General features: G+C 38.2%; 1 protein-coding gene across 1 annotated transcript; it reads left to right on the forward strand.

Moving 5' to 3' along the window:
- Positions 1 to 27,981, forward strand: il34 (interleukin 34). The gene is made up of 8 exons (XM_063480511.1): positions 1 to 197; positions 3,831 to 4,090; positions 16,374 to 16,477; positions 16,938 to 17,015; positions 17,170 to 17,247; positions 19,393 to 19,500; positions 23,557 to 23,740; positions 24,543 to 27,981. Exons 2-8 carry the CDS (start codon positions 4,054 to 4,056, stop codon positions 24,599 to 24,601), a joined length of 648 nt encoding a protein of 215 aa, XP_063336581.1. The 5' UTR covers positions 1 to 197; positions 3,831 to 4,053; the 3' UTR covers positions 24,602 to 27,981.
- The last annotated feature ends 17 nt before the right edge of the window (positions 27,982 to 27,998 follow it).

Below are 27,998 nucleotides of genomic sequence, written 5' to 3' on the forward strand. Positions count from 1 at the left end.
GCACTTGGCGGCACACTGAGACAGCGCAACAGGACTCCGTGGATGGACAAATCCAGTAGTGGACTTCCTTCACTGACAAGATTAAGACCGGATTTCTATCGCTCAGCTTTTCTTCGCATTTAACAAAGGCTCACTACAACCGTCGCATTTAAAAAGGATTTCTCACCCTGGGAGTGCGAGGCAAAGTGACTTTGGAGGTATGTGTGTACCTGCGTAATATTGTAGCCTACGTGGTGAGGACCAAATTGATAGTCTGGGAGTGAGGTCATTTGTGAAAAGTGAAAACGCTGACTTTCTGGCAGATTTTCATCTCTGAGGACTGAAACTTTATTTTAAGATTAAAATGTAAAATTAGTTTTGATTTGCATTTAGAGTTAAATACTTAGGTGTGTGGTTGTTGTAGGGTTTTAAGGGCTATTAATGGTTATGCCAAAGAGCGCACTCACAGAGAGAAAAGTGCCATTTGCGTGGTCTTGGATGCAGATTTTAATCTCTTGAGCTTTCATTTTAGGACATAAAGGTGTGATTGTTTTACTGTCTCTCCCTGTCTCTCTCTCTCTGTGGGTGTTCCTGCATGTGCTCGTGTGTGCAGCTGTGCCTTGAGCTGTCCGGCATTACTTTCGGTTTCGTTAGGTGCGGAGGGTATTTATTGCTAAAGCGTTGTTTTTTTTTCCTTTCTCTTCTGTTCTTAGTCTTTTTTTAAAAGAAAATCTTACATGAGAGTGTGACAGTATGGGCGTATTGACAGTTTTGCAAGCCTGAGTTATACAATCAGTGGCGACATCTCAAAACCTTGCAGCAGTTGTCACAGCCTAGATTGTGAAGGATAGAGGAGCCTTATCGATCTCAGAGGGGAGCTTGGGCCCTCAAAGCACAAGCAGCCTGCAGCTAAACTGCACAAACATCTGCGTCAGATACATTTCAACACTGCAACAAACAGAAGAGGTGTGTGAGTAAAAGGTGATTTATCTTTTGTGCCACGCACTGACTATTTTTCCAGCGGTTGGTTAAAGTCATTTGTTGATATTTGAAGCAACGGATGGGCTCAATGCCACAATCCTCTAAATGCTGGTGACATATTTTACCAACAGTGAAGTCACTGAGGTGTGATGTGAGACTGAGGAATGCTGCAGTGGCTATAACAAAAGTTTTATCATCAGGCTGTGAAAGATAAGGATGAGGAGGAAGGTGAGAGAGGAAAAGATTAGAAAAAGACACTCAAACTATGTATAAGTCCCGCATAAGTACCCGTGAAATTCTTTTAATGCCTTTCTCTGGTCTCAAATAGACACGCTAAAGTATACTGAGAAAATGTATTAGTGATTTTACAAATTAGAAGCTGTGTGTTTAGCCACAGAAAAAAGATATTGGATAGAGGCTTACCAAACTTGGCCTGAAATGTTTCTAATTTTCTGATATTTTATTTTTCCTGTCAACGAAAGCAAAGCAGCAATGGGAAGCAGGTGGGACTTAAATCTGAGTCACTACATTGGAGCTGTAAGGCAAAAACGGCACTTGCTCAACCGGTGTGTTAAACTGGCATCTGGCACCACCCCTGTTATTTATATACTGAATTTAATATAATATATCAGACATGCACATTTGCTATTGCAGCAGGAGTTCTTGAAAAACCTTGTCTTTCATTGGAACAGCTAATGAGAAGATTGGTCTTCATTGATGATGGCTGTTTGCAGTTTGTGCTCATTTTCTTAGTATTTCTGAGGTTTTAATAACAGCATAGGTGCTGGTGCCGCTTTGTGAGTGGTCTGAAATGAAGTTCACCTCTGTCCAAGTGCAGTATGAAGCAGATGTGTGTACAAAGAACTGTAAGAAATCGAAAGTGTATTTTTTGTAAATGTGTGAGTGTGTGTAAACTTTAGCTTGAGTTTGGTTGACATTGTGTTAGGTTGTATAAGAAACTGAATGTTTCTGAAAATTATTACTTTAAAGCACACCAAAGGGCAAACAAAAATTATACAGCACACTCTTCTGTTTGAAGAAAATTGAAAAAAATCTTCATTATTGTCACAGAAAGGCTTACAATGAGCATTTGGACCTGGAATGATGGCTGTAATTTGGTTTTTGCAAGAGAGTCCCTGGTATAGCGTGAGCTTTTATCTGCTTTGAAACAAACTCCACTTATCATATAATTTCCCTCCATCATTTTATCAGAACAAATGGGTTTAGAGCTCTTGTTGAGACACCATGTTCTCTGGAAATCTCTCTCAAAATGGATGTTTGATGTTTAAGGGCCATTTCTGCTTGCTTGATGGCAAATTGATGGTGTTAGCCAGGTTCTTCTGTCACCTGACACATTTTGGCCGAGGCCCGTTGAGCACATGAGTCCAAAAGTCAGGAAGGTTTGAATTAGTTTCTACTGACTTTTCTCTGTGTTGTTTGATGTGTCACACTGTAATAATCCTCTACCACTTGGAATCTTTGCCAACACAGCAGGTTTTGCTTTGACAGTTTCATTTATTTATTTATTTTTGAACTAATAGATTTTGCCTGTGTGTTTGGAAATTAGTTTATGCAAAGGACTGAAATAGAAATGTAAAAACACAGTCATAACTTTATATATATATACACAGCTTTGACAAACATTTGGGAATCACCATGTTAAGCAATATCTACCCAGACATTACATTTGGTTCCATTTTCAACAACTTGACTAAGTACCACAAACACAGAGCAGCTGGCCGTGTGGGTTAGTCATCCTTGCCACACAGGATTCTAGTTTTGTAATCTCTACAAGAAGTTTAACTTTCACATTGTGAGATGATCGGGGGTGACACAGCACAAAAACACTACTTTCTGACTTCATTATGTTGGACTCTTTTAAAGCACATAAACCCAGTGCAAGCATTTGGCTAAATAGCCATGCTAGGAAAGCTTTACAACCGGCAGTGAAAGTCACTTGGTGAGGTCCAGGACTTTGGTCTAGACTAAAATATCTCAATATCTTTTGAATGGATGGCCATGCTATGAAACAACTTCCCAGTTATGTTGGTCAGATCTTTCATTTGCCCTGGAACACATCCCAGTATTTAATATATAGCTTTGAACAAAAGCAAAAGTTTTGGGCACTCTTGGTTATTTTTAAAGTTCAACCTGTCATTGCTCTAAAAAAGCTTTCCCTGCAGAGACACTTCATGTTTTTTATGATTCTTCTTGGAAGTAAAATACTGGACTGAGGTTGGGACCTCTGACTGAACTGCTTTGATTGGCTTGTATGGGATCATTGTCTTGTGGGAAAACAGATCTACTCAGTGTCAGTTTTCTTGTAGGTTCAGAGCTCTTGTGTGCAGTGTTACAGTGTGATTAATTGGCTGATTATAGAGATTTCTTTTTAACATTTTCGCCTCGTCGCTCCTTAAAACCAATTGTTGCTACTGCTGTTTGCACTGTCTCTTTATCATAAACTTGTTTAGCTAGTTGGATATTATGTGCAGCCTTTGCTAAGCTAAGTAAATATAAGATATTAGGTCATGTGTATGTGTACTGTTTGTTTAGAGCAGCAGCTAATTTTCTTGTTGCACTAGATGTCGGGTGTCACCAAACTAAGCCAAGCAGCAGCTGTTGAACTTGCTTTCTGGTTATACGAGGGGTGTGTGAATTAAAAAGGGAAATCAGGAAATAAAATGTGACATTGTGGAATAAAAGAGTAACATTATGAATGAAACATAAAGATAACTGAAGTTACATGTAGGAACCGAAGTCGTTCCTTCAAACCTTTTTATGACTACAGATAAACATGTGAAAACATTTAGTAATTTTTGGTTTTAAATCTTAATTTCTAATGCTCGACTGCTTTTTGTTTCCTGTTTCAGATTGTCAACAGCAATAAAGCGCAGCAGCCATTTAAAGGATCTGGATGATCAACAGTGCAATGAGGACCTAAAGCTGGGAGTGTGTCCCACTGAAGGCACAAGAGTTTCAGACCACAGTGTTACTGCAGTGTGCGTGTGGCCCGTCCTGTCTGTGTATTTTTACATACTCACTGTGCTGAGTTCAAAGCCCTGTGGAGTGAGGAGAGGACTTAAACCAAAGAGTATGGTTCAGCTGTCCACTGCAGTCTGCCTGCTGGGAGGTAAGAGGCATGTGTGTGTGTTAAGCTTGTTTTTGTGTGTTTTCCTGAGTCAAAAAATGAGTTGTTCCTGTTCAAAGTTTGCAGACGGCTAGAGGGGCTTTCTGTGCAGATATGCGATGACGGTATGAGACACAGTGAAACTAGAAGGGAAAATGACCATGGCCTCACTGTTTTTGTACTTTGCTCGTATCCTACTTTTGTGTGTTTTTCTTTCACTCCCTCTAGGTCTGACTCAGTTATTTTCATAGACAATGACTGGTCAGAGTTTTGTGGGATGATGACTTCTTTTGATCTAATAATATTAGTAAGAGTAGGTAGGTTTCTCACAATTACTAAGATGAAGAATTGGGCATTTTTCTTAACAGAGTGAATCCCTGCAGACACCTGCAGGTAGAAGAAAGGATGCCTTTCTTCATTTCAGGCCTTCATACTGTGTTACAGCACGGTGTTGTGTGCGTGCGTTGTCTGACGTGTGGGAACTTGATTAAGGTTTGTTTGTTGGCATGTGTTGCAAAAGAACCACGAAACTTAGAACAGTGTGTTTCTATAACATATCGTTCGGTGACTGCAGGAAGTAGTGGCACACTAGCAAGGCAGTGACCAGTTCTACATTTGAAATACAAGTTTGCATTTAATCGCCGATGTCCTCATAGATTTGCATTTATGACATGATGTCACAGGATTTGGCTGGGGGATTGTAAGGTTGCTCTTTGCCCAGTGGCCAAACAGTCTGATATGCTTTTGTGGCACATTTCCAGACTTTCGTGCCCAGATGTCATGATGTGTGAGATAATGTTTAGATTGGGATGCCTGAGGAATTTGTATTTGAATTTTTTTCTATTTCCTGATGCAAATATTTTTGATTGACTGTAAAATACACTCGGTATACATGTAAAGCATCATTTGCTAGCTGTAAAGGTGAGCTGATGCATGCAGTGTAAACCTAAATAGAGTTGCAAATAGCCATTGTTGATTATTGTGTGTCTTGCATAAGGTTATAATGCTATTAAAGCCTACTTACCTTTTCATGAATGCCTGTCTGTTTTTTCCCATGTTATGGCTTAAAAAACTGCAACATCAATTTTAAATACTATTTCCCAGTTTCTTTTTGTGAACAATAACAGAAGGTCTTCAGGGTCCCAGCCCTTATGTCAAACTTGTCTATCTGTGATTAATGCTAACACCAAATACCCACTGCATTCCTTGTAATCAAAGCCCAATCCTGGTTGTATCATGGGTGGGCCACATGTCTGTAGTCATTAACTCACCAATACTCTTTTTCTACCAGAAATGCTTATGAAAATAACCTATTGGTTGTCCTGATTTTACCATTCTGATTTTGAAAAGATTGGCTGTATTGTATCAGGTTAATAAGACCTGTAAACAGTCAGACATTCAATTTGTTTTTGTTTGTCTGAGAATGAATACTCCTGAGACAGCCGAGGAGATTAACTGAGATGGCAAATGACCCCAGGCTAACCTGACACCTGACCTGACTTTTTTGGGAGAACTGCTTAAATTACAAACTCTGCTTGAGAGTCACAGCATGTAGACACTCATATGTATGTATACTTGTGAAGAACTTACAGAGGAAGTGTGATAATCGTGAAACTTTTCTAAGATTTACTTTGCAGGTTTTCCTTGAAATCTTTTGTAAAGTGCACACGTGGGTTCGCTGCAAACCAAAAAAAGCATCGCGTCTCTGGAAAATAGAGCATTGCCTGAGAATATATGTGTCAGAACCACAATTGTTACCACTTTGGTCATTTGGTAATCAACAAAAGCAAACTGCATACTTTGAGAAGGTGTGCAGAAAACATTAGAATATGCCCAAAGTCAAAATTTTATAAAAGACCCAGTAAATATGTTTCAATTGCATGAAAATGAATGCAAAAAAATGGTAAATTGGTACATATGTATCTATAAATGGATTCTGTTGTTCATACTGGAAATTAGGAAACATATATGGATGAATTCTCAAATTTAAAGTACCATGCAAGTAGGATAACTAGTTTTTATCAGCGTTTAAAAAGTAGAGCAGTCATAAATCATTAAATATTAATATGTATTTATGTGTCCATATCTAGATACAAATACATAACAGAACATCCTTCCTGGCACACACAAAAAAACAACAGCAAAGAAAAAAGATGGGTGAATTCATCCAGTTTTCGATTATGCTGCATCAGCATATTTAAGGAATACACTGACTAGCTAAATGCATGTCAAGCTCTTCTTTTAGAATACCATTCTTTTCAGTTTCCTTGCACCCCGGGGCCCATGTACACCACCGGCAGGTATTTTACAACCACAAGTGATATGTGTTCAGCTTTCATCTGTCCTGCCAACCTTGTAATTGATATGTAGTCCTTATAATAAATGAGTTTTAGACGGCAACTAGAAAAAAAATGCAGACAAATTCTAACTCAATCTCAGGTGATGGATTTACTACAATTTATCGCCAAAGCAGTCGGACATCTGTTGCCTATTGGCTTTGTATGTCCCTGTAGTAATATCAGAACACGGTGTTGTGTGCAGGGAACCTTTACATATTTCCTGATCACAGTAAAATACTTCAGGTACCTTATTGTAATGTAATCTTATTTAGAAAAACTGAATAAATTATTCAAATAGCTGTCACTAAGTTTCAGGTTTGCTATGATTTTGTACTTGGTCAAAATGAAAAGACATTGATGTCTGCCTGGATGCTGAATGTACTTTTTAAACCTACATATTTAGCTGCTGTTAAAAAATGTTAGTACAAAATTTAAGTAGTAACACTTGAAGCTTCGTGTTGTGTAAAAGCAGTTAAAAGGAGGAGTTGCAATAGAGAGAAATGGGAAACTGTCAACACTTCATTATTAAAGCATAAACATCATCAAATGTTTGGCAATGGCTAAAAGGAAAAGATTCTTAAAGGCTAAGCTGCTGAAGACATCATGTATTGTAGTTTTAATTAACCTACTATTAGAAATTGTGAGAATTGATTGCTAGTTAAACCAGTTTTATGTATTTTTACAGTGCCAGCATATACAGTCTGTGCTTCAACCTCTTGTAGTGCAAACACCTGAATGTTGCAAGAGGGACAGATGACATCTGGTAAAATCTGTGTGGTTTCTCAGTGTTTTGTTGTAGAAAATGAAAACATGGTTGTATATAGACTGTGTGCAACTGTAGCCACGCTCCGAATGTTTGCTTACTGACATCCTAGTTAATTATTGTTAATTTAAATTCCTTTAGTGGCAGGAACACTTATGTTCTTCCTAGACTGTAGCTGAAGACTTGCTGCCACAGCACACATCAGAGGGTTGTGTGTTACATTTTTCAACCACAACTTTGCTGAGATAAACAGTGCACACACCTTTGCGATTGCTTGACTAAACCCCATAATGCTTCCAAATAGAGAAAGAAACATTTTCCTTTTTTTACAAATTATTTAAAACCAACCAACAAACAAAAAAGACTGTAGGCGGTTTATAATCGAAACCATAAGAGATGGACCCCTAGTGTCATGCATTACGATATCTGTCCCCATTACAGCATTGTGTTATCAGGTTAATAGGAGGAGGAGTGTTTGTATTTTTGACTGAAAATGAAAGTCATACCTTTAGATTTTTAAAATCCCCTGGCTTATTTTAAGCCCCCAGGTTACCAGTAGGTACCTGGTACCTGCTGGTAACCTGGCCCAGAATCCCTGAACTAGAATCTTCTTACTGTGAGGCAGCCTGCACTGTCATTAATTAAAATGCATGTTTATAGGATTTTGGAAGAAACCTGGGGTCACCGAGCCCCTGGAATGTGGGGATTTTGGTGCAGAGAGCTGGTTCATTAAAAGAACTCTGAAAAAAAAATATTGTTATATAAAAACATATCTCCACTGTCTTGACAACGTGGAAAAAAGCCAGTTTTGATTGAATGGACCAGACTCTGACTGTTAAACTAGTATTAGGGTTAGCTGTTAGCCTTCTAGTGTGCAATCTAATTGCATACCCTTATTAAGGAGCATTCACATTTTAAACTTGGAAAGACCTCAAGCAAATACTCAAGGGTTCCTTGGCCATGACTGTGGGAAGCTTGAAAGTGATTGTAGCCTAACAGTTCTCATGCTCAGGAATTCTTTCTACTTGGTAATATACAAGGCACTCTGTCAGAGGAAGCGGGACTTTTTGGCTTATGTATGTAAACGTCCAGTCATAGTGTGTTTTAAATTTAGGTTTTGGCTCATCCAAACAGAATGCATGGAAGGATAAGAGTTTAAAAACAAGCATAGCATACCATAGCTTAGCTTAGCATAGCATGGCATAGCTTAGCATAGCATTGTTTATTTTTCCACTTAGAGGCAAAGTCCCTGAGATTTATTAAAACTCTTTTGAAGGATTGCAAAGTTACACTTTGGTAGGTTAGGCAATGCAGATATTTTTTTCACATGATATGATGATATGAGTATTTTAAAACATTTCATTAATAACAAAAACCCATGAGTACATCACAGTAACACTTAACTGAGTATAAAACTTTGGTGGACATTTTGTTATTAAAACAGATCAAACTAAGCCACAATTGTCACATAGAAGAATAGATGTAAGAGTGAGAGACTAATCGTAGTAAAGTTGGGATTATACATATCCGCAGACTTGGACAGGACACCTTTAAACACTGACAAGAAGTCATTCCTGTTAAGCTGGGTGAGAACTGTGTCTCTGACAGCAGAGGTGATTGTCTCAAAGTTTACAACTTTGAGGTATCCCAGGAGATTCCCAGAAGTGTATATTGTTTTTTGTCTCTCTCTGTCTTTTTTTTTAAAACAGAAATACCGTCAAGCTTTACAGAGTAGATAAGGACAGCTGGAAGTCAGACAAAAGAACGCAACTAAGAATCTGATTAATTTAAAGTACTCATGCAAACTAATGCTGGGCATACATAACCTTCATAACCTTCATTTTATGGACGCACAGTGTGGGCACTCAGGTCGCATCAGAGCATCGGGCCGTATAGTGTGAGACCCTGCATTGTGACCTACGAACTTCTAACCCCTGCGAGTCAATCGTGCAGTTTGAGCAGAAGCTGAATAATGCGACTGAAAAAATCGCATAGTGTATGCCCAGCTTAAGCAATCTGCTTAGTATTTGTGTGGGCATGATGTCACAGATTTGCGTGTAAGGTATTCTCAGGGTCATCAAGATTTGAGGGTTGAAAAGAAGATTTTGTTATATCTTGGTGAAGTTACAGGCTACAGCTTGTGGTGGTCAATAGACCTATGTGGAGATTGGAGGTCTGATTGAGGCTTATGAGACGGAGAAATGCCAAGATGCCCAGGAAAGTTGACGGAAGAGAAAATGGGTTGTTTTTCTGATTAACTACGGACTATAGACTTTACATTCTTCGTTGGACTTTTACATGCACAAGTACACAAATGAAGTGCCAAAAAGTCGAGTAGTGAGGGTAGAAATGCTACAGAGCTTGATCTGTCAGGTGTGCAGGCTCCTTGCAGAGCTGGTGATGATTGAGTGTCAGGAACAGTGAAAGCTGGGGGCCATGAGGAATGAGGAAGTAGGAAAAAACACATACATGCCTTAGTAATGGGGTAGAAGGATACACGCAATATCACAAAGACAACTGTTGCTTGCTGTTTAACTCAAAGACACTGTAGGTGTGACCCACACATAAACAGAGAGCACCTTTCTCAGAAATGAATAGATAACAATAACCAACAAAACCAACAATATTGTCAGTCTATAATTATATAGTCCAAAAAAGGTGAAGCTGAAGCTTCAACCTGTAATGGCTCAAACAACTTCCATTAGAAAATGAAAGCAAAGGGTAACACCACCTGGGTCTGGGTGCAGTTTCCCCCTCCAGGGGCAAGGGTACCTAGACCCGGTTCTTAGAGTACGCTTGGGGAGTGTGATTGTGTGTACAGCGTCTCTTTATGTCTGTCTCCACGTTGGTTGAGTGTGGAGTAATTGCCTATGAGAGCATGAGGGTGGGAATGGATGTTTGTATTTGAGTGTGCCTGTATGTCTGTGTCTATATGTCAGGTTGGGTATCAGACGCCACCTCTCTGGGGACATCTCAGGCCCTCCAAGGTTTGGAGGCCTATCTCCCCCCACCACTTCCCCTGCCGGTGGCAGACGCCCTCAGACATCGGTGCGTTGGTGGTTCTTTGTGTCCGGGGGTGGGCGTCCGGGTACACACCGGCTCACTCCTTGGTGGCTGCTTATCGGGGCCTGGAACCTGGGGCTCGCTCGGGCCACTTCGGGGGTGGGGTGCCCTCGGCCTCTCGGCCTGGGGCTCGGTCACTCAGGCACAGCTGGCTGCCGGCGGAGCTCACGGGCACGTCACTGCAACCCCCCCTGGCTTCTGCTCCGCGGCTGCTGAGTGATCCCTCATCTGGGACTCTCCTCAGCTCTTTCTGGGATAGTGGCGCGGCTGCCCCTCTGTTGGTCTTCCTTGGTCTCTTGTGTTCTGGGGGCCTCTGGATGTCTGGAGTTTTGATCTCCTCCATACCTGCTTCATGCCCTGGAGGATGGGACTGTGGCCCCCCACACCCTCTAGCAGATCATTACATTAAGGAACCTTTTAAATACAAGCGCGCTCATGCTCACAGGTGTACACACAGGTGATCACACACACAAACTACACCCTTTTTGGCTCCTACCTCAAAGCACACTGTGCGCTGTCAATCTTACGTGCTGCACAATAATGTTTAATATTAAGTATTTAGTGTTATATTCCCATATATCATTGTGATGTTGTTTATTCTATTACTCTCGTTTTCTTCTGCTTGTTTTCTTTTTTCTTTCTCAACAGGTGATCCAGGTGATCGATATATGTATTTTTTGTTTGTTTGTTTTGTTGGTTTTTGTTTTTTGCCCTTTATCCCCGTCCCTCTTCTCCGCTGTTTTTTTTTTGTTTTTTTTTCCCCCTCTTTCTTTCTCCCTTTTCTTTTCCCCTGTCCCGTATCTAGCAAGTAAAAATAAAAAAAATAAAATAAAATAAACAATAAAAGGTAAATCAAATGGACCATTACGGCAAGGCTGGGATGGTCCATTTGGTAAAGTAAATCCGTTGGGCATCTTTCTTCGCCTTTAGACAATAATTCTGATGGCAAAAGAACCAAACGGGACAGGTTTAAAAAAAAAAAGAAAAAAAAAGAAAAAGAAAAAAAGAAAAGAAAATGAAAGCAAAAACATCACAGATGAAAAAAGAAAAGTATTTATACGTCATCCGACAATACAGACTTACACTTTTTATATTTAAATATTAATCTGGAGCATATTTGTTTTCAGTACTTCACTTTAGCAGTCTTGGTAATAATTGATTTTGCTTTGTTAATTACATTTGATTAGGCAATTTGTAATCTACCAACTCCTATAACTAAAGAGATTTGTTGTTTGTCTATAACTAGTTCTTTATCTTAAACGCTGACTCATTAAAGTTCTTATAATAAACTACTGTATCGCTTAAAGTAGGAAGTTCCTGGGTTCAGCTCAGGCCTTTTGCTTTTAAAACCTCTCATTGTGTGTTCACAGATGTTTCTTCCCGCAATTCAAAGACATGCAAACTCACAAACTCTAACCTGCCTTTGAATATCAGTGTGAATGTTTGTCTTTGTGTTTTATCGCTGTGATGTCTAGGAGCATGGCCCAGCTTACTTCCTCTTCCTTCAGAATTTCTTTGATGGGGTCCAGCTGTGCAGCAACTGAATAGGATAAGTGGGAGTAGAATGGATGATTGAGAAATGACGTTTGGGAACACACTGTGTCAACCATAGACATTTGCCTTCTTGGTGCTTTTCCAAAATCGTGGTACTTTTCTAAGATCAGGGAAATCAGGTGATATGAGCTTTCTTATTGGAACTAACACTGGCAGCCACAGTATTCCAGTTTCGGTTCTTATCTTATCTACACTGTAGCTTACTCATTTTAGGGGCATTATGGTACTTTCCGTGCAGCTGAACCCATGTAAGGCTTAATTTTGTCGATGAACTGGGAGACTTGTGTCCATTGTGTTCTAAAGTGGTGACTTCACTAATTGGCCCAACTTAGAATGGCGTCAATGGGAAAAGCAATGACGTAAGTGATGACAGTTTTAGTCTGATAACCTGTCTCAGTTTGGATTTTTCCATTGTTACACTTCATTTTAGTGCATGGATTTCAGTGCGATAGTGTCATCTCTCAAGCTGGTAACTGCAAACTTATTGGTAAATTCTGATTTCAGCAAAATCAAATTAAAAGGCCCCAAATAGAGCGTAGAACTGCCTTAAGGGGCCGTTTTGAGGCGCTGGGGTTCAGTCTAATTTGTTGGTAATTTAAAGGTGGGCTAACAATGGTGGGTTTGAATTTCATCACCTAGAAATGCAGCACTCATTTATGTATTCTTGCTCATTAAAATCATAGTTTGCTGTTTTTTTCCCAGTTGGTGTGGCTTTGAAACTAAATTAGTATTTAAAGAATTAAAAAATTGCCTTATTGTAAATAGCTATTATCGTGAGTCTTGTTAAGGCTTTTACATTGAATCCACTGCCTGTTGTCACCTATGCTTGCAGTCAGATATCATTTATTACACTATCATTAAGAGACTCTGAACAGTTCCATAAAAATGGTCTGTGTTTGACTCGAATGTACTTATACATTCGAGTAGAAAGTGATAATTGGTAGAAGTGGAGCATAAACTTTGTTACATTTACAGGAGGGATCGACTTTAAGTTGTCTTAAAAATTATAATAGTCCACATTTAAAACTCAACTTTATAACTTCTTTTTTTAGACCATAAGTACATAAGCATAAGCATTAGTTTTGCATACAAACCTGATGTTCTGTGATGGATGACACATGTGGAGAATATTGTGGTCCAGGAAGCAAAGCAATAAAGTGTCTCTAAACAGCAAAAGGTACTTCAGGCATTAGTCTGGTAATGCTTTAATAGTGTTTGCAGTGAATGGAGTTCATTTAGGGGACCACTCACATTACACAACCTGCTGGGTTTCTACTCTGTCTGCTACTGTAAGGCAAACCTGTTTTGATCAATAGCTGTGTATTCATTTTGCATTCAGAGCCAACAGAGTGAAACTAAATCTTAAAATCAGCAGGGTACTACACTAGCCAAAAATGAAACAGTAGAAATTAATCCAATGAGTTTCACACACACAGGCAGAGTCACAAGCATTCCCTCGTGAATAGCACCAACATGTGTTGACATGTAGGTTCAGATACAGGAGCACATTTTATGAACCATGTACACCGTCTTCTAAATAATTTAGATAGAAAGCGCAAGGACAATGATGACGTACTCAACAACTGTCTGAATAGAGCTTAAAGGATGCAGGTGTGATTATTCAAGCCAAAGGAATTCTGTAGTATGTGGCTTTTACATGCCTCATTTCTTTTCCTGAGCTTCGTACCTTGAAAGAATTTGAGACTGAGAGAAGATTCTGGAACTGGCACATGCACAAACACATGCAGTGGAGTCAAGTATCCATATGGTTCTTTTCATAGAATATGTCAGATTTTGGGAACTTCATTTTAATCTCTGACAGTAGAGAAAGTCACCTTTTTTTTCCTTGCAGAATTACCCGAGCAGAGGTTCACACAAAACGTGCTAAGACAAACTAGATAAATCATTTCCTCAGAGACCTTGGGACCTTTCCTTTATTGTCACCAGAAGGTGTAAGTTTTCATTTACCCGGGGGGCTTTTTTAACAGCTATCAGATGGATAAAAAAATAAAAAAAAGATTTGTTTTGAAGCTGTACAAGAGCTGGAAGATCACATGGAAAGAATAACCTTACTCACTAGAATAAGTTTAAGTCTAGTAAAACCAAGATTTAAGGAGTGCCTTCAAGTGCTGTTTTTTCAAATAGTTTTACAGTAAAGTTGCACATTTGCCTTTCTGTGAAACCTTTTAGGACTGGACTATCCCCTAAGCTATAGAAAATCATTGAAGGTTTACATGTTTAAAACAACAATGCATCATCCCCACAAAGCAAGTACCTTGACTGTAGTGTCTCACTTAAATCCTCCATTATATGTCTGTATTCATCCTATTACAGTAACCTGTTACTTTGTAACTTGTTAAACCAACACTGTCCTTTTGTACATATTTAACAAGAGGTATGCTAAATTGTAATTGTCTTTACCCTGTGACCAAGAACATACTGTACACACTTAAAACAGGCTGCCTCTTTGCAGTGGGGCCACGCTCACCATGTTATTAAGACTAATCATCTTGTCTGTTCCTTGCTGTTGGCTGCCCTGTGAACTTTCTTAAATCATGGCTAAAATGTGACCCTGTGCTCAGAGTTAAGTTGTTTGCCTTTCTCATGAAAGTGGCTTTCTAAACAGCTGACCCAACCGTTCACGCTGAGGCTATAAATGAAGATGGATGTATAAAAACAGCTGTGTTCATTAAAGGCTTCGAATATATGAAGTGACTGTAGACTCTTATGACAGTGTCGCCATTCAGGTATGCTGCATATATTCATCAGTGTATCAGATCATGTGATTTTAGAGTCATAAAGTATTACTCAACCAAGAGACATGACAGAGTACACTTTGCTCCACAACTAACTGGAGCTTACCGTCTTTTACAGCTGTCATGTTGGTATTATGACATCCAAACATCTGCTGTCTTAGAAGTCCTACTAGTTTAAAAGCACTAAGGCCAAAGTTGATTTTGATTTATGTAAAAAAAAAAAAGACAAACATGTATGTTATTTTTTTATGAATAATAAAACATATATTTATCGTTCTTCTTCTTTGCAAACAACATATTCATTACATAAGACAAAGTAATAAGTTACGAGCACTATTAGCATCACTGTATGATTAACGCGTGTTTAGAGATATCCATGACAACACATTGCAGTGACCCCCAAAGAGCCACTGCACTAAAAATGTTTAGCACAATTAATTTACAGACAGCAGCGTACACATATATGTAATGTAGACGTAATTTTGTCATGCTTTTTTACATCAGCCACTACACATAAGACATATAACATATAAGTACCTGAGTTTCATAAAAGTAATTTTAAAAATATGTGTAGATGTTGATATTCCTGGTACCCTATGTAGTTTATATTTAATTAAAGTAGGAGCAGTTAAGCTACAGAAATACATATGCCATGGTCATTGTAGTAAGATGGTAATTACTATACGCTACACAGTATTAGGTAGTTTGTTTCATTATTATTATTATTATTATTATTATTATTATTATTATTATTATTATTATTATTTTATTGTTATTATTTTTATCATTATTATTATTGTTGTTGTTGTTATTGTTGTTGTTGTCAGGACATGGACAAAAACAATAATCTCACAAATGAAAGGATACCTTATACCAGGTTTTGCTACTAGCTAATTCCCATCTGCTCAGACCCTTCGTCAGGCATACACAGTACACACAGTTGTCATTGATGAGGATCCCTAACTCCAAAACTCTAATCATAGACAATCAGAACATATGACGTTTTATTTGTGTTATTTTCCTAAGTCAGAAAACAAAGAATGAAATAACTAGACTATCCCATCAGTATATAAACAATATAATAAATCTGGGTGATAAAAGGTAGGAAAAAATGTAGACCGTCAGTTATTTATTTTAATCCATTCTTTTGCATGATATGAAAAGAAATGGGCTTAAATAAAAAGGGTGGCTGGCCTTGACGCTATTTCCGTTTTGCAGATTGGTTTAATGGTGCATGTGCATCAGTGTTAACTGTTTTAAAAACAAACATCTGAGTACTAGTTTAGGTCCTGGAAAGGTAACATCTTTGGTGTTGTTTAAGATATCACAGTGGTGATAGCATTGTGGTTTCCAGTCCAAAACCACATGAGCTTATGAAGTAAGCTCTTTTTTTTTACTTGAGACCAACAGGGGACACAGATGTTGACAGAAGGAAGTATCACATGTATGAAAACATATGCTTGACACTTTGTCACAGAGTGAGTTTCTAATAATTCTGAAAATAGCTACATGTATACAGCATCTCAGTGTGTTACTCATCTTCTTGATGTGCTCTCTAAGGTATTTAACTTCCTCCGTTAAAATTTAAATGTTAACTGATCATGTAAAAGAGTCACATTGGGAGCAGGGAAACATACGCACATGCACAAAAATTTTGCACATGCAGTCCTCTTCCAATCTAAATTAGCCTCGCTTTAAATTAGACGCATACAAACTGCATCTGAAGAATTTCAGCAGAGCCCTGTGAAAGGGCGTTGTAAAGAAATTAACTGTACAGTTAATCTCGTGCTGTGTGACTCTTGTTTCCATAGGCCTGTTTTTGATAGCTCCCGTTCTGATGGCCCCAACGCACTCCAGTATGTGCACACCACTGAGGACGATCAACGACAGCCTCAGCCACAGACGACGGTACATGGTGAGACACTGATGACATGACTGCAGGCATGTGGCGTGGGGTCAGTGATGCAGGGTTTAGAGGAAAATGGAATTATTCCGACTTCTTCCTAATTTGGGACAAGCTCCAAAAACGTGTTCTTACAGTTCCCATAATGAAACTTGATATCACTGGCATCTTAATACATGTGGGCTCAGAACTTGTATGTGCATGACAAAAATGCTGCAACGTAAATTAGCAAGTGTTTTTAAACAAAACATAGGTAAACAGATTATTTATCAAGTGACTGACCCGCATGGGGACGTAACCATAATAGAGCATTTATATCTTCCCTGTGTGGGCAAAAACATCTAAAATCAAAAATCGAAATTTCTACCATGTGTCAGGTCAAACTGTAAATTTCTACGAAACATAAAAGAAGTAAGTTGGGTTGCAAAATCTATGTGGTAATTTTTGTCTCTTGTTTTTCTTTCCCTTACAGAAACACAACTTCCCCATCGAGTACACCATCAAAGTTCATAATAGGGAAATCTTTAGACTGTCAAATATCAGCAGAATGGTAAAGTCATAAGACAACCTCTGTTTTCTATATAAATCTTTTGACTTTCTTTAATTAAAAGCTGAAGGTCTTCCTATAGAAGGTCTTCCTAATAAAGTCTGCGTGTGAATGGTGATGTGATGAGTTTGTCTTTTTCCTCTTTTTCCTTCATCAGAAGTTAAGACCAGAGGGGTTGGATGACCTGGTTCTCCAGAGGCTGTGGTTTCAAGTGTATCAAGGTGTTTTAAAAAAGGTAAGAACAGAGCTGTTACTAGTGGAACCTGTTTGTGTTGCTGGTTCTGCTCTGAAATGTGGATGTGTGGTATATCATTTGTTTGTCTAAGAAGAGCTGATGAGAGACTGCTGGGGCCATCGTTTTTCAGTGGGAATTGAGCCACACATGCCAACTCTCATATCTAAACACCCATGCTTACAGCCCATTAAGCTAATTAGACATTTAATTGGGTGTACACAAATGCATGACACACCAGTTAGTCTCAATTTACAGTAATGCTGCAGGGATTTAAAACCTTTTGCTTTGGAATTATTTATACCCCTGTTTCTTTTATAAAAATGTATTCATACCCATAGTCTTTTCGGTAACTTGTTCTTGTACATGTCAGAGGAGGGGCGAGAGGGGCCTTCAAGATAATTTAGCTATCCTAAGTTAACTTTATGGCTGAGCAGGCGGGCTGATGGAAAAATAAACACACAAAAGGAAAAGTGATTTTTCTACCCTGAGGTAACTCATAGCACCAAATCATAGAAGTCATGTGGTGACTAGAGACAAAAGAATGCCAATGCAATTTTGATTTGTGGCTTCGGCAGGCAAAATAAGAATTGGCTGCTGAAAATGGGTGGGTACCAGGTTGAGCTGATTCTAACTTTGATGGAAAGCGGTTAAAGAAACTACCAGTGCGAGCAAAGGTTCACATGACTGACATGTGAAAGGGATGCAGAGCCTGGAAAACCTGGTGCCATCCTGTTTAACTACACAGCAGTGTAGCTTGAGATGTGGACACAGCTTAAAGTCCAGATTACATGTGAATGTTTGCTTGGTGTTTAAAACACACTGTCAGGACAAATGAAAGGAGGCAACTTCAACCACTTAGTGGTGAACAGAAAATATAAGTAAAAAATCTCCACAGTGAGTATAAAAGGCTTCATGTCATGCCAAAGAAACGTCCACGAAATAAATAAAATCTGTATATTTCACGCCATTTTATTCATATTTCAGGACCACAGACAGCTCATAGTCTTCTTTTTCAGCATGCTGTTCTGTTCAGTGAACTGGCACATCAATTGCCGCTTACGCTGAACACAGAAAAACAAGTTACTACACACAGACTGGGCTGTAGAACTTTTTAATTAAGCAAATTCAGCAACCACTAGATGTACAATGCAAACAAGCATCATTTTCGTTTTTGTGGGGCATGTGCAGTAGGAGCTTGTGGTCCGGGACAGATTTTTGGCTGATCCTCGAATAGAAGGGCAGATGATGAAGTTTACATCATGCCAACCCTTGGGACACATTGGAAGCACAAATGAGCTTTAACTTTGCAAGCTAGCTCAGACAGTCCATCTGAGACCTTGACTTCTTATCAAATTCACATGACAAACTCCTTGCACAACATCAGTCCAACACACCCTGTCATTTAAGCCAGAATTTTTGGTTCAGTCACTTGCTGCATGCCTGTACATGCCGCTCAGGTTACCATCCTTGCAACCACCCTTAACATACCCCTTCAGGCTGCTTTGTTACCCACATGACATTCATACAATTATGAAATGTTTGGGAAAGATTTTGTGCTTGAGTAACATGAACTAAACCTGTGGGAAAACACTGTCCACCTCTTGCCTATTGTGCTATAAAACTGAAAGCTCAATACCACCTGTTCCTGTTGAGTGCCTCGATGCTTTTACGTTTGGAGGGGGACCAGTTTCTACAAGCACTGTTAGAGTGGTAGTGGCTTTGGCTGGTGGATCTGTTTTTTTTTTAGTTAGCACTTTAAATTTTATTTTATTTTATATGTAAAGCATGGGCATAATGGGCACCCTTTCAGGTGTGTTGTACTAGTGATTAGTCCTACCTCACCAGCCTTGCTACCTCAGTACTACTGTGTGTTTAAAGGTTTGCCCAGAGCCTTGGAGATTCTAATCTATGAAAATAGCATGTCTTTGGACTGCTAGTTCATTTTGTGAATTTCTTATAAATAACACTGATAGTGTTCCAGCAATAAAAGTTCATAATAGATGGTTACATTTTCCCTTAACACTGTGTAGCATTTAATTATTGTATATTAAACACTTTATGCACTTTTGATTTTGCTAACATTTCCCTGCTGAACAAATCAACACCTTTAATGCTGTATAAACTAAAGGCAAGTTGAATTTTTAGATCCTCTGGGTTTTGCCAACGAGACATCCTTCACGTCCTTACACAGCCGAGTTGGAAAGACGCTTCAAGGATGCTCAGGCAGTCTTTATGCAGTCACATCCTGCTGAGGTAAGTTTCTATACAGCATGCGTACCAGAGCTGCAGTTGGTGTTAGGCATTAATGTTGCTTTGATTGTATTTATTAATATTTAGAACCTGGGTCTTTTCTATGTTGTAGTGTTTAGTCAAAAGTAAACATTTCCAGCCTGTTTATTCAGTTTAGACAGCTTACTAAACATCTGACAATTTAGATTAATTTCTATAGCTGTCCTGCTTGTAAGTTTAGTTTAGTTAACATCCCCATTAGCGCAGCAGAGCAGCAGATATTCTTCGTGTTAAGCCTTGTGGCTTTGAGTTTCAGCAGACAGTAGGTGAAGAAATCTGACCAAGTCTGTGAACATAGTTACATCCTGTTCTTCTTTTTGTCCAGCATTTTCTCTTGTCCTCTTGACTTAGTAAAATGGAACATTTGGTACAGAAGGAGGTTTAAAGGTGACCTGTCATATTTTCCAGTATCATATTTTTGGATCTTACATAAGCCCCAAACCACCCACATTTCATTATATTTGGTAGGAAAATGGAAAATAGGTGCACCAACATATTGAAACATGAGTAAATATACATCGAAATACAGTATATAAGACAAAAACTGGGTTTGTATAATTCTAATGAGCTCCAAAGAATTGTTTGGTATGACCACCCTTATTTAAAGCTTATTCATTCAAAGCCTTCTTTGATTTTGTCTGCCTGTTGTTCTGTTTTCTGGGAGACCAATCCATGGCTAAAAGAGTTTCAGAGTGTGTCTCTCAGGGTATGCTCTGGCAGTGTGTTTGGGATTATTTTTTGATGCTGAAAAATCAAACCTCTACCAATCAGATGATTTCAAGATGGTATTCCATCAAAATGTCAAAAAATCAAAATTAAAATTGGATCAAAATCTCAAAACCAATTTTAACAAGATCTCCAACACCACTGACTGAAATCCAACCATGGCAGAACCTCCAATGTACTTTACAGATGACCGTAGACACTCACTGTTGTACCTCTCTGCTGATCTCCTCTGTATGCATTGGTGACGATTTGAACCAATAATGTCACATTTGGATTCATTACTCCAAAAGATCTGGGCTGATTCCAGTCCTTGTGCAATTTGGCATACCTCAGCCTTTCATTGCTGTTTCCCTTCCTTAAAGTGGTTATGTTAGCTATCTAGTGACAGAAACCAAGGAAACTAAACCTAAAAAACAGTCTAGGGGGTCACTTTGCACTTCCTTGGTTGTAACAATGAGTTTTATATTAAAAAAATATAAGGAAGAAAATATAACAAGGATATATTTTCACTCTCTATCTTTAAAGCAATCAGAGGTTCTTCATTGTTTGCCTGCTCCATTGAAATGGGAAAATCCACCTGTTAGGCTGTAGAGAACTGTGTGGAGGAGAGCCTGTTTGAGTCAGGTGCACTGGTGGCGATCAGCGCTGTTTTATGTAATCTTAAGCTGTTATTTAACCTCCAGTTTTATCAGGATTAAGTCTTTCTTTTCACAAATTCCCAACCAGCTTAAAACATCACAGGTTACTCTATTACAAACATTTTCTGAAGCATGATCAAAAATCCTAACATCGCTCTGGAGGTCAGTAGGGAAGAAAATCTCCACGTTACAGTTGGGCTTTTTTCCCCTCACTTCTATTTAGAGATAGTAAAAGCATCGACTAAGGTGAAATAATGTGTTTAATCTTAAAAATTTCCACACCAGTATGCCAAAAGAATTATTATAACAAAAAAAAGCTATATCATGTCTTCCTAGGGGGCTAATGATTTTTTGGTCCATCACACACATCAGCCAATCAAATGAATCCAATCCAATGCAATCCAACTTTATTTATATAGCACTTTAAAAACAACAAAGTTGACCAAAGTGCTTTCCAATAATAAAACAGAGATAGCAGTTAAAAACCATACATTAAGCAGACAAAGAAATAAATATAAATAACAATAAAATAAATACAAGATAAATACAAAATAAAAAGAAGATAAAAATAAATCAGTATATATATTAAATATTAAAACATGAGTAAAATAGACAATAAGATTTACAATGAATAAAATTAACAAAATAAAAAGATTAAGAGTGACCAACAGCTGACTAAAACTGACTACAAGCTGACTCTGGTACTACTCCTAAAAAGCCTTTGAAAAAAAGTGTGTTTCTATAAGTGATTTAAACCTTTCAAGTGTTGGGGCCAGCCTAATATGGAGGGGCAGTTTATTCCATAATTTGGGGGCCACAACAGCGAAAGCTTGGTCCCCCCGGTGTTTCAGTCTTGACATGGGGACAGCAAGGAGTGACTGGTCAGTTGGTCTGAGAGACCTTTGTGGAGTGTATCGGTGTAGAAGGTCTGACAGGTAAGAAGGAGCCAGGCCATTTAAAACTGTAAAAGCAAACAATACAATTTTAAAATGAATTCTGAAATGGACAGGCAACCAATGTAAGGAGGCAAGAACAGGGGTAATGTGCTCACATTTGTGTGTCCCTGTCAACAGGCGAGCAGCAGCATTCTGGACCATTTGCAAGTGTGATAGTGAAGCCTGATCAATACCAATATAAAGTCCATTACAATAATCAAGGCGAGAGGTCACAAATGCATGTAAAACTCTCTCCAAGTCACAAAAAGAAATAAAAGGTTTTACTTTAGAGAGCTGCCTCGGCTGAAAAAAAGCTATTTCTCACTACTGTATTTACCTGAAAATGAGAGAAAGGTGGCATTAAAAAAACATAAAATATCTTACAGACATGCTGATAGATGTTAGGATTCCTGATCATGCTTCAGTAAGAAAGTTAACTATGTTTGTGACGTAACCTGCAACATACATGTTATAAACTGGTAAACCCCGATATAACTGGGGGCTGAATTACGCCTTAATATGACATAAAATAGAGCTGATCACACGTTGTCAGGATGCGTCTCGTCTGCTCTTCTCTGACCCGTTTGGTCTGTCCACCTGTCCTTTCAGATAATGTTTGTCTGCTGTAGACAGCTCTTTAGGCATGTCACTTTTTCTTTTTGTCCACCGCTTGTCAAGTCTACTTTCTTTAAGGACACACTTCATATCCCAGGCTTTTCAGTTAATAGATCTTTGGGAATCATCTTGTCGGTGCAAAAATGCTGTTTTATGCCAGTCAGAGTGTGCTATCTTTGGCATGAACAGGGTCTGGGCTGAAAATGACTGAACAAGCAGACTTTGAAAGTCTAGTCCTGATCATTGCTGGATAATGGCTTTGACATTATAGCTGACCACTATAATAATTGAATGAACTTTCTACTGTAAGGGTTAGGGTTAGGGCTGAAAGGCACTTTTACTACTGTGGGTATATTTCCCTTTAATCCTTTCACAATTACTAGTTAACCCAATAGTTTATATTTTCCATTAATTACCTTCCTGTTATATCCAAGCATTGCAAAATTAGAAGATCCGATTTAAACATTTACCAATCCAAAAGCTTTAAAATTGAAAAACTGCTAAATAAGTGAAGTTGGTGTTAAACAGAATACAAAAAGTTAAAATTCAGGATACTCAATAAATACATAACTGGCAGACCAAGTGAATCTATTTTCCACAAGTCGGTGTAAAAGGACAGGTCCCGAGTTTCCTTTTAAAGGAATCCACACAGTTGGTTAATTTTAGGTTTGCGCTCAGAGCAAAGCATAGGTTAGATACCAGAGCCTCAAAACTTTAATCACCCTGAGCCCTTGGGTGGGTGCAAGGCTGGTCTGGACAGATGTGAAGTGTGTGAAATGAAGCTTTGGGAGACAAAAGGTCAACCTGGACAGCTGGCTGTAATAGGAATTAAAAGCATCTGCTGGCTTACTCTGATAGGAAATGCAGGGATAATGTGGAAAAGATGCAATTTATGGTGATCAATCTTACTTTTTTTGGTTTATCAAGTAAGCTTTTGTACTATTTTATCAGGTCACATAAGTGTATACAGACCTTATAGCTGCCAGTGTCACATTCTAAGATACAAGAGATTTTATTCTAATAACACCTTATTGATCCCTATTTTTTTTTTTTTGATTTGCTAACATTTAGGCTAACTGATGTGTTTGTGTTTTTTGTGTGTTTAGGTCTTCCAAGAGGACCTTCCAGAGAAAATCCAGGACATTTGGGATAGTTTAACAGAAAAGCCTGAAAACATGCCAGAGTCTAGTTGGCGATTTGCTACTCCAAAGTTTCTCTTGGACAACTTGTGCCGCACCATGTACTGCCTCTTCAGTGAATGCTTTTCCAACGCAGACGTTCAAGAAGACTGTAAGTATAAGAGAGGAAATGACACTGTAGGCTGTAATTTGTTTAAGAACCATCCCATGTCAGCTTTTAAATGGATTCATTTCGTTAAGATGATGTTGGGTATAAACTCCCCAAACAGCTCATTACATAATGTCAGTCTTGCTGTTAAAGAGGCATCAGCATTTGTTTTTCAGATTTTGGATTAGCTAAGATTCTGCAGATGTTTCCTGTCATACAGGACTAAATATTTTATGAAACTCAGGGATGATAGAGTGGAAGTACATTCTTCAGTAACGTAGACTTTCCAGCAAGGAAGCAAGTGTCAAATTAGATGTCTTATAAGAAGGCTGTGGTTGGGAATCATGACAGTATACACACATTATTTTTTGGGTTCTAGCACCGCTGTGTTATGTAAGTGTCCTGCCTGGAACACCTAGCCAAACTTTTGATGCTCTGAGTTGTCCTGCAGCCTTTACCAAACCATCTGGATGAACTGTGTCTCAAGGATTTAATAAAGTGAAATGATTAAGCACGCACACGCACACAGAAAAACACGGTTTGCATTTAACTTTTGTTTAAGACTCGCATCAGCAACAACGTTAAAACCACCTGACAAAACAGCACGAGAGGCAGAGTTTTTCACTGGATGGCACAACTCCAAAGGGGATTTGTTTCAGAAAGGTCTCGGATCTGTTCTGTCATGATCTTTCACTTGCCTGAAAGAGAATTTATATTGTTATACTGATTATGTGGCAATAAAACATGATGAGGAAAGCTAATGTGTAAACGCCTAAATGAGTTTCTCTTCTCATTTGTTTTTCAGACTGTGAAGTTTCTCATTGGCGGAAAGGCAGGAAGAAAGACATGCAGCCTGAAAGCTGAGAAGAAGCAAGCGGAGTCAAGTTGTCCCTAGTGATTAGGGATTAGTATTATTATTTCCCTTGAGCTATAGGGAGATGGGTAAAAGGACAATGCACACTGAAATGAGAGTTCAGACCTGATTTGTGAACATCAATAAGTCTTTTCCAAATCTGCTATATAGAGCTAAGATTATCCACAGTTTGTCCTCATAATTCCAACTCTGTGTGTCAAAGCAGATGAAAATTAAAGACATAATATCTCTCAAACCTTTGTGAACCTAAAGGCTTTCTGTTAAATGACATCAAATGAAATTTTGAGTAAAAAATGCCAGCTCATTGTCTTTTGGCATCCTCTCAGATTAAGATTATGGCGTTTTTGGATCCGATTTGTTCATGTTCACAAATAGCGAACTGATGTGTGGTCAATATTTTATCTAAGGTGGATTCTTTCTAAACAAAGGGTTAATGCTCACCTGCAGCTTTGCCAAACCACTGCTCAAAAAGTTGTGATGTGCTCCTGTGGGCCTGTGTGGTTCATGTCAGAGGCCAAGGACAGATTGGGAAACTTCAGCTGACTTTGTACATTTGCCAGAATTCGCCTCTTTTGAACATCAGTGTGCTAAAGCAGGAGCAGTGTATATGAACTCCAAGCGTAAATGCAAACTGGTAACTACTGGTCTTATTCTACAGTTGTTGACTGTACATTTTTATACAGCTGCCCAGACTGCTTAGCCAAGGCTGTTGAAAAATGTGTGCTCATTTTGGCTCCATTGTATGTATTTTTTTCCTATATGTTTATTATGCAAAGAATGAGATTGGAAAATGCATTCATCTCCCTCCATCCAACCTATGCATTTTAAACTTGCTGTAGATCTCTTATGTTTTTTTTTTCACGAGGCAACTATTAAATAATTTGAGGACTTACTAGCTAAACAAAGCTCAAATGATTGTTAGCATTTTAAATATGAAGTTACATCACAGTCAGATGTTATTTGCCCCATAGTTAAGTTATATTCTATAAAAATAATATTAATAATATTAATAATAATAATAATAATAATGATAATTGACACTTCTGTCTGTTGTCCATTATCTTGAGTTACCCCTCACAGAATTTTAACTATGAACATGTTGGAAATGCACACAAAGACAGTTGCAAAACCGAAATGTAAAATTCAGCTCAATGTAGTTGCAACATTAGAAATCTTGTGGGATTGTTCTCAGCATTCAAATCATTTTCAACACATCCATACTGAGATTTAATATCAGGTTCCTCTGCCATTTTCTTTCTGTCAGAGTTAAGAGTTACCCCTTAAACTATTCAAATCGAGGCAAGGTTATGAGAAGGTAAGGCAAAGAGAAACATACAGTTTACTACAGAAGTTAGACTTTTGGCTGATAAGCACTGTAAATATATGGAAAAAAAGGAAAATGTAGGCAAGTCAACAAGATTTTCATGCAATATCACTTAGAGTTTAAACCTTTACGCACGGGAACAAGCTTCAAGATGCATTTCAAAGTTCACAAATAGTGTTATCCAATCCAATCCAATTTTATTTATAAAGCACTTTAAAATACCCAGCACAGGAACAAAGTGCTGTACAGAACATAAGTTAAAACAATAGAATAACAGAAAGCAGCAAAATAAATAAATAAAACACATAATACATAAAATTAAAACAGCCCTATATTAAAACAAAAACAAGATAAGACAGCATCGAATCACCTAAAAACAACTAAAATGGTGCTTCTTCAGTGGAGTTTTGGACTTAGAGATTCTATTCTACATGTGCAACTATATAAATACTGACTGAAAAAAAACTTTTATGGTAGGCATAGTGCACATAAAAAAACAGACCCATCCATAGTTCTGTGGTTACCTCAGCAGCTAGTATTTCTGTTTGGAGTGCCAGTGAAGATTCACTTAAAAAATGGCCCTCTACACACATTTGTCAAACACAGTAGTGGACAAATGTAGTGAAGTAAAAAGTAGTGCAGTTTCAGCTTTCTTCAGGGTGTGTTAATACCCAGAAATCTAGCTTGTTACATGCTGAAATGTTCACACCATAACCTCTTCTTTGGTAATAATTAACTCTGATTCTCAAAATTGCTAACTAACCAGGGGCTTGGATGTGAACATGTACACTTCAATATAGTAAATGCTTAACATCTTTACTGAGCAGCTGCTGTGTCAAGGCAACATAAACAACTGTAATGGGTTGCATAGGTTTTTTTCCCACACTGGAGCACATCTCTGTGGAATTTTTCTTATCTCTTATTATCAGTCAAACTGCAGTTTGGTGGAAAAAAAACAGCTGGATGAGGTAAAATGAACAGAAAAGTAAGCAAAACAGCAAGCCATTAAAACGAAGCAGCTTATGCTAATGTTTTCAGCTCGCCACCATCAATTAATTTCAGCTGCCATAGCCATATTTTTAAACTCGGCCATTCAACACATTTAACTACTTAAGGCAAGGGTGAGCAGATGTTAAAGGGAATTACCTAAAGGTCATTTGTTTTTATCAGGATTGAAAGCATCCTTCATATTTTCTTGTTGTTTGAGTAAAACTGTCCTTTTTTATGTTTAGTCTGAGATTTCTGCATTGTTGTACATGCTTCATTTGATTATTGATGATGGTGACGTTAAGTTGAGGCTAGGTGTTCGAAAGAAATCTTGAGACATACAGAAACATAAAAGAAGCATAACAGTAGAAAAAACAGCAGGCATTCTGGTAGTAATTTCAATGATTTGTGAGGCATATTTGGCTTATTTAGGAAACTTAAACTTTATAAATACAAATAGACTTCGTTTAAAGAGATTTAATCTAATTAACTAACTCACTATGTTAACAGGTTCTCCACTGAAGTATAGAAGGCAAACCTTAAACCTGCTTTGAGACAATGCTGAGAAAAACATTACCATTTGAACTGATATAATGTAGTTATTTAATGCACAAGTTTCAAGCAGTTAAAAAGAGCAGCGTTTCATAACGTTACAGCAAGAAGGGTGGGGTCAGCCTTTGAAACTGTTTGGCACGGTCACTTACTGAAGACAATCTGCTCACCCCGTCATGTGCCACTGTTTTCCTTAGACTGTTGTTTTTCCTCATTATACTTTCCATGCACAGCGTTCATTGCTTTCAAATCCCAACATACTGGTTCAGTCAGTTTATGGTGCAACATTCCCATATTCCCTTATTTACTTTAGGACTGAATGTATTTATTGTCATTAGCAATGTTAACAGTTTCAAAAACACACTTGAAATGCCTGTGCAAACATTGCAAAAAAGAACTGGTTTATCGTACCAGCTAGGAGCAGTCATTATCCTTCCCTTTAAGCTTGTTATATTAAAGGATACTGTTTGTTGAAATCAAACATGAAAGAATTTAACTTAAACTAAAAGAAATTGTGTATATAT

This window comes from Pelmatolapia mariae, linkage group LG7 (genome assembly GCF_036321145.2).
Source record: "Pelmatolapia mariae isolate MD_Pm_ZW linkage group LG7, Pm_UMD_F_2, whole genome shotgun sequence".
Classification (NCBI taxonomy): Eukaryota; Metazoa; Chordata; class Actinopteri; order Cichliformes; family Cichlidae; genus Pelmatolapia; species Pelmatolapia mariae.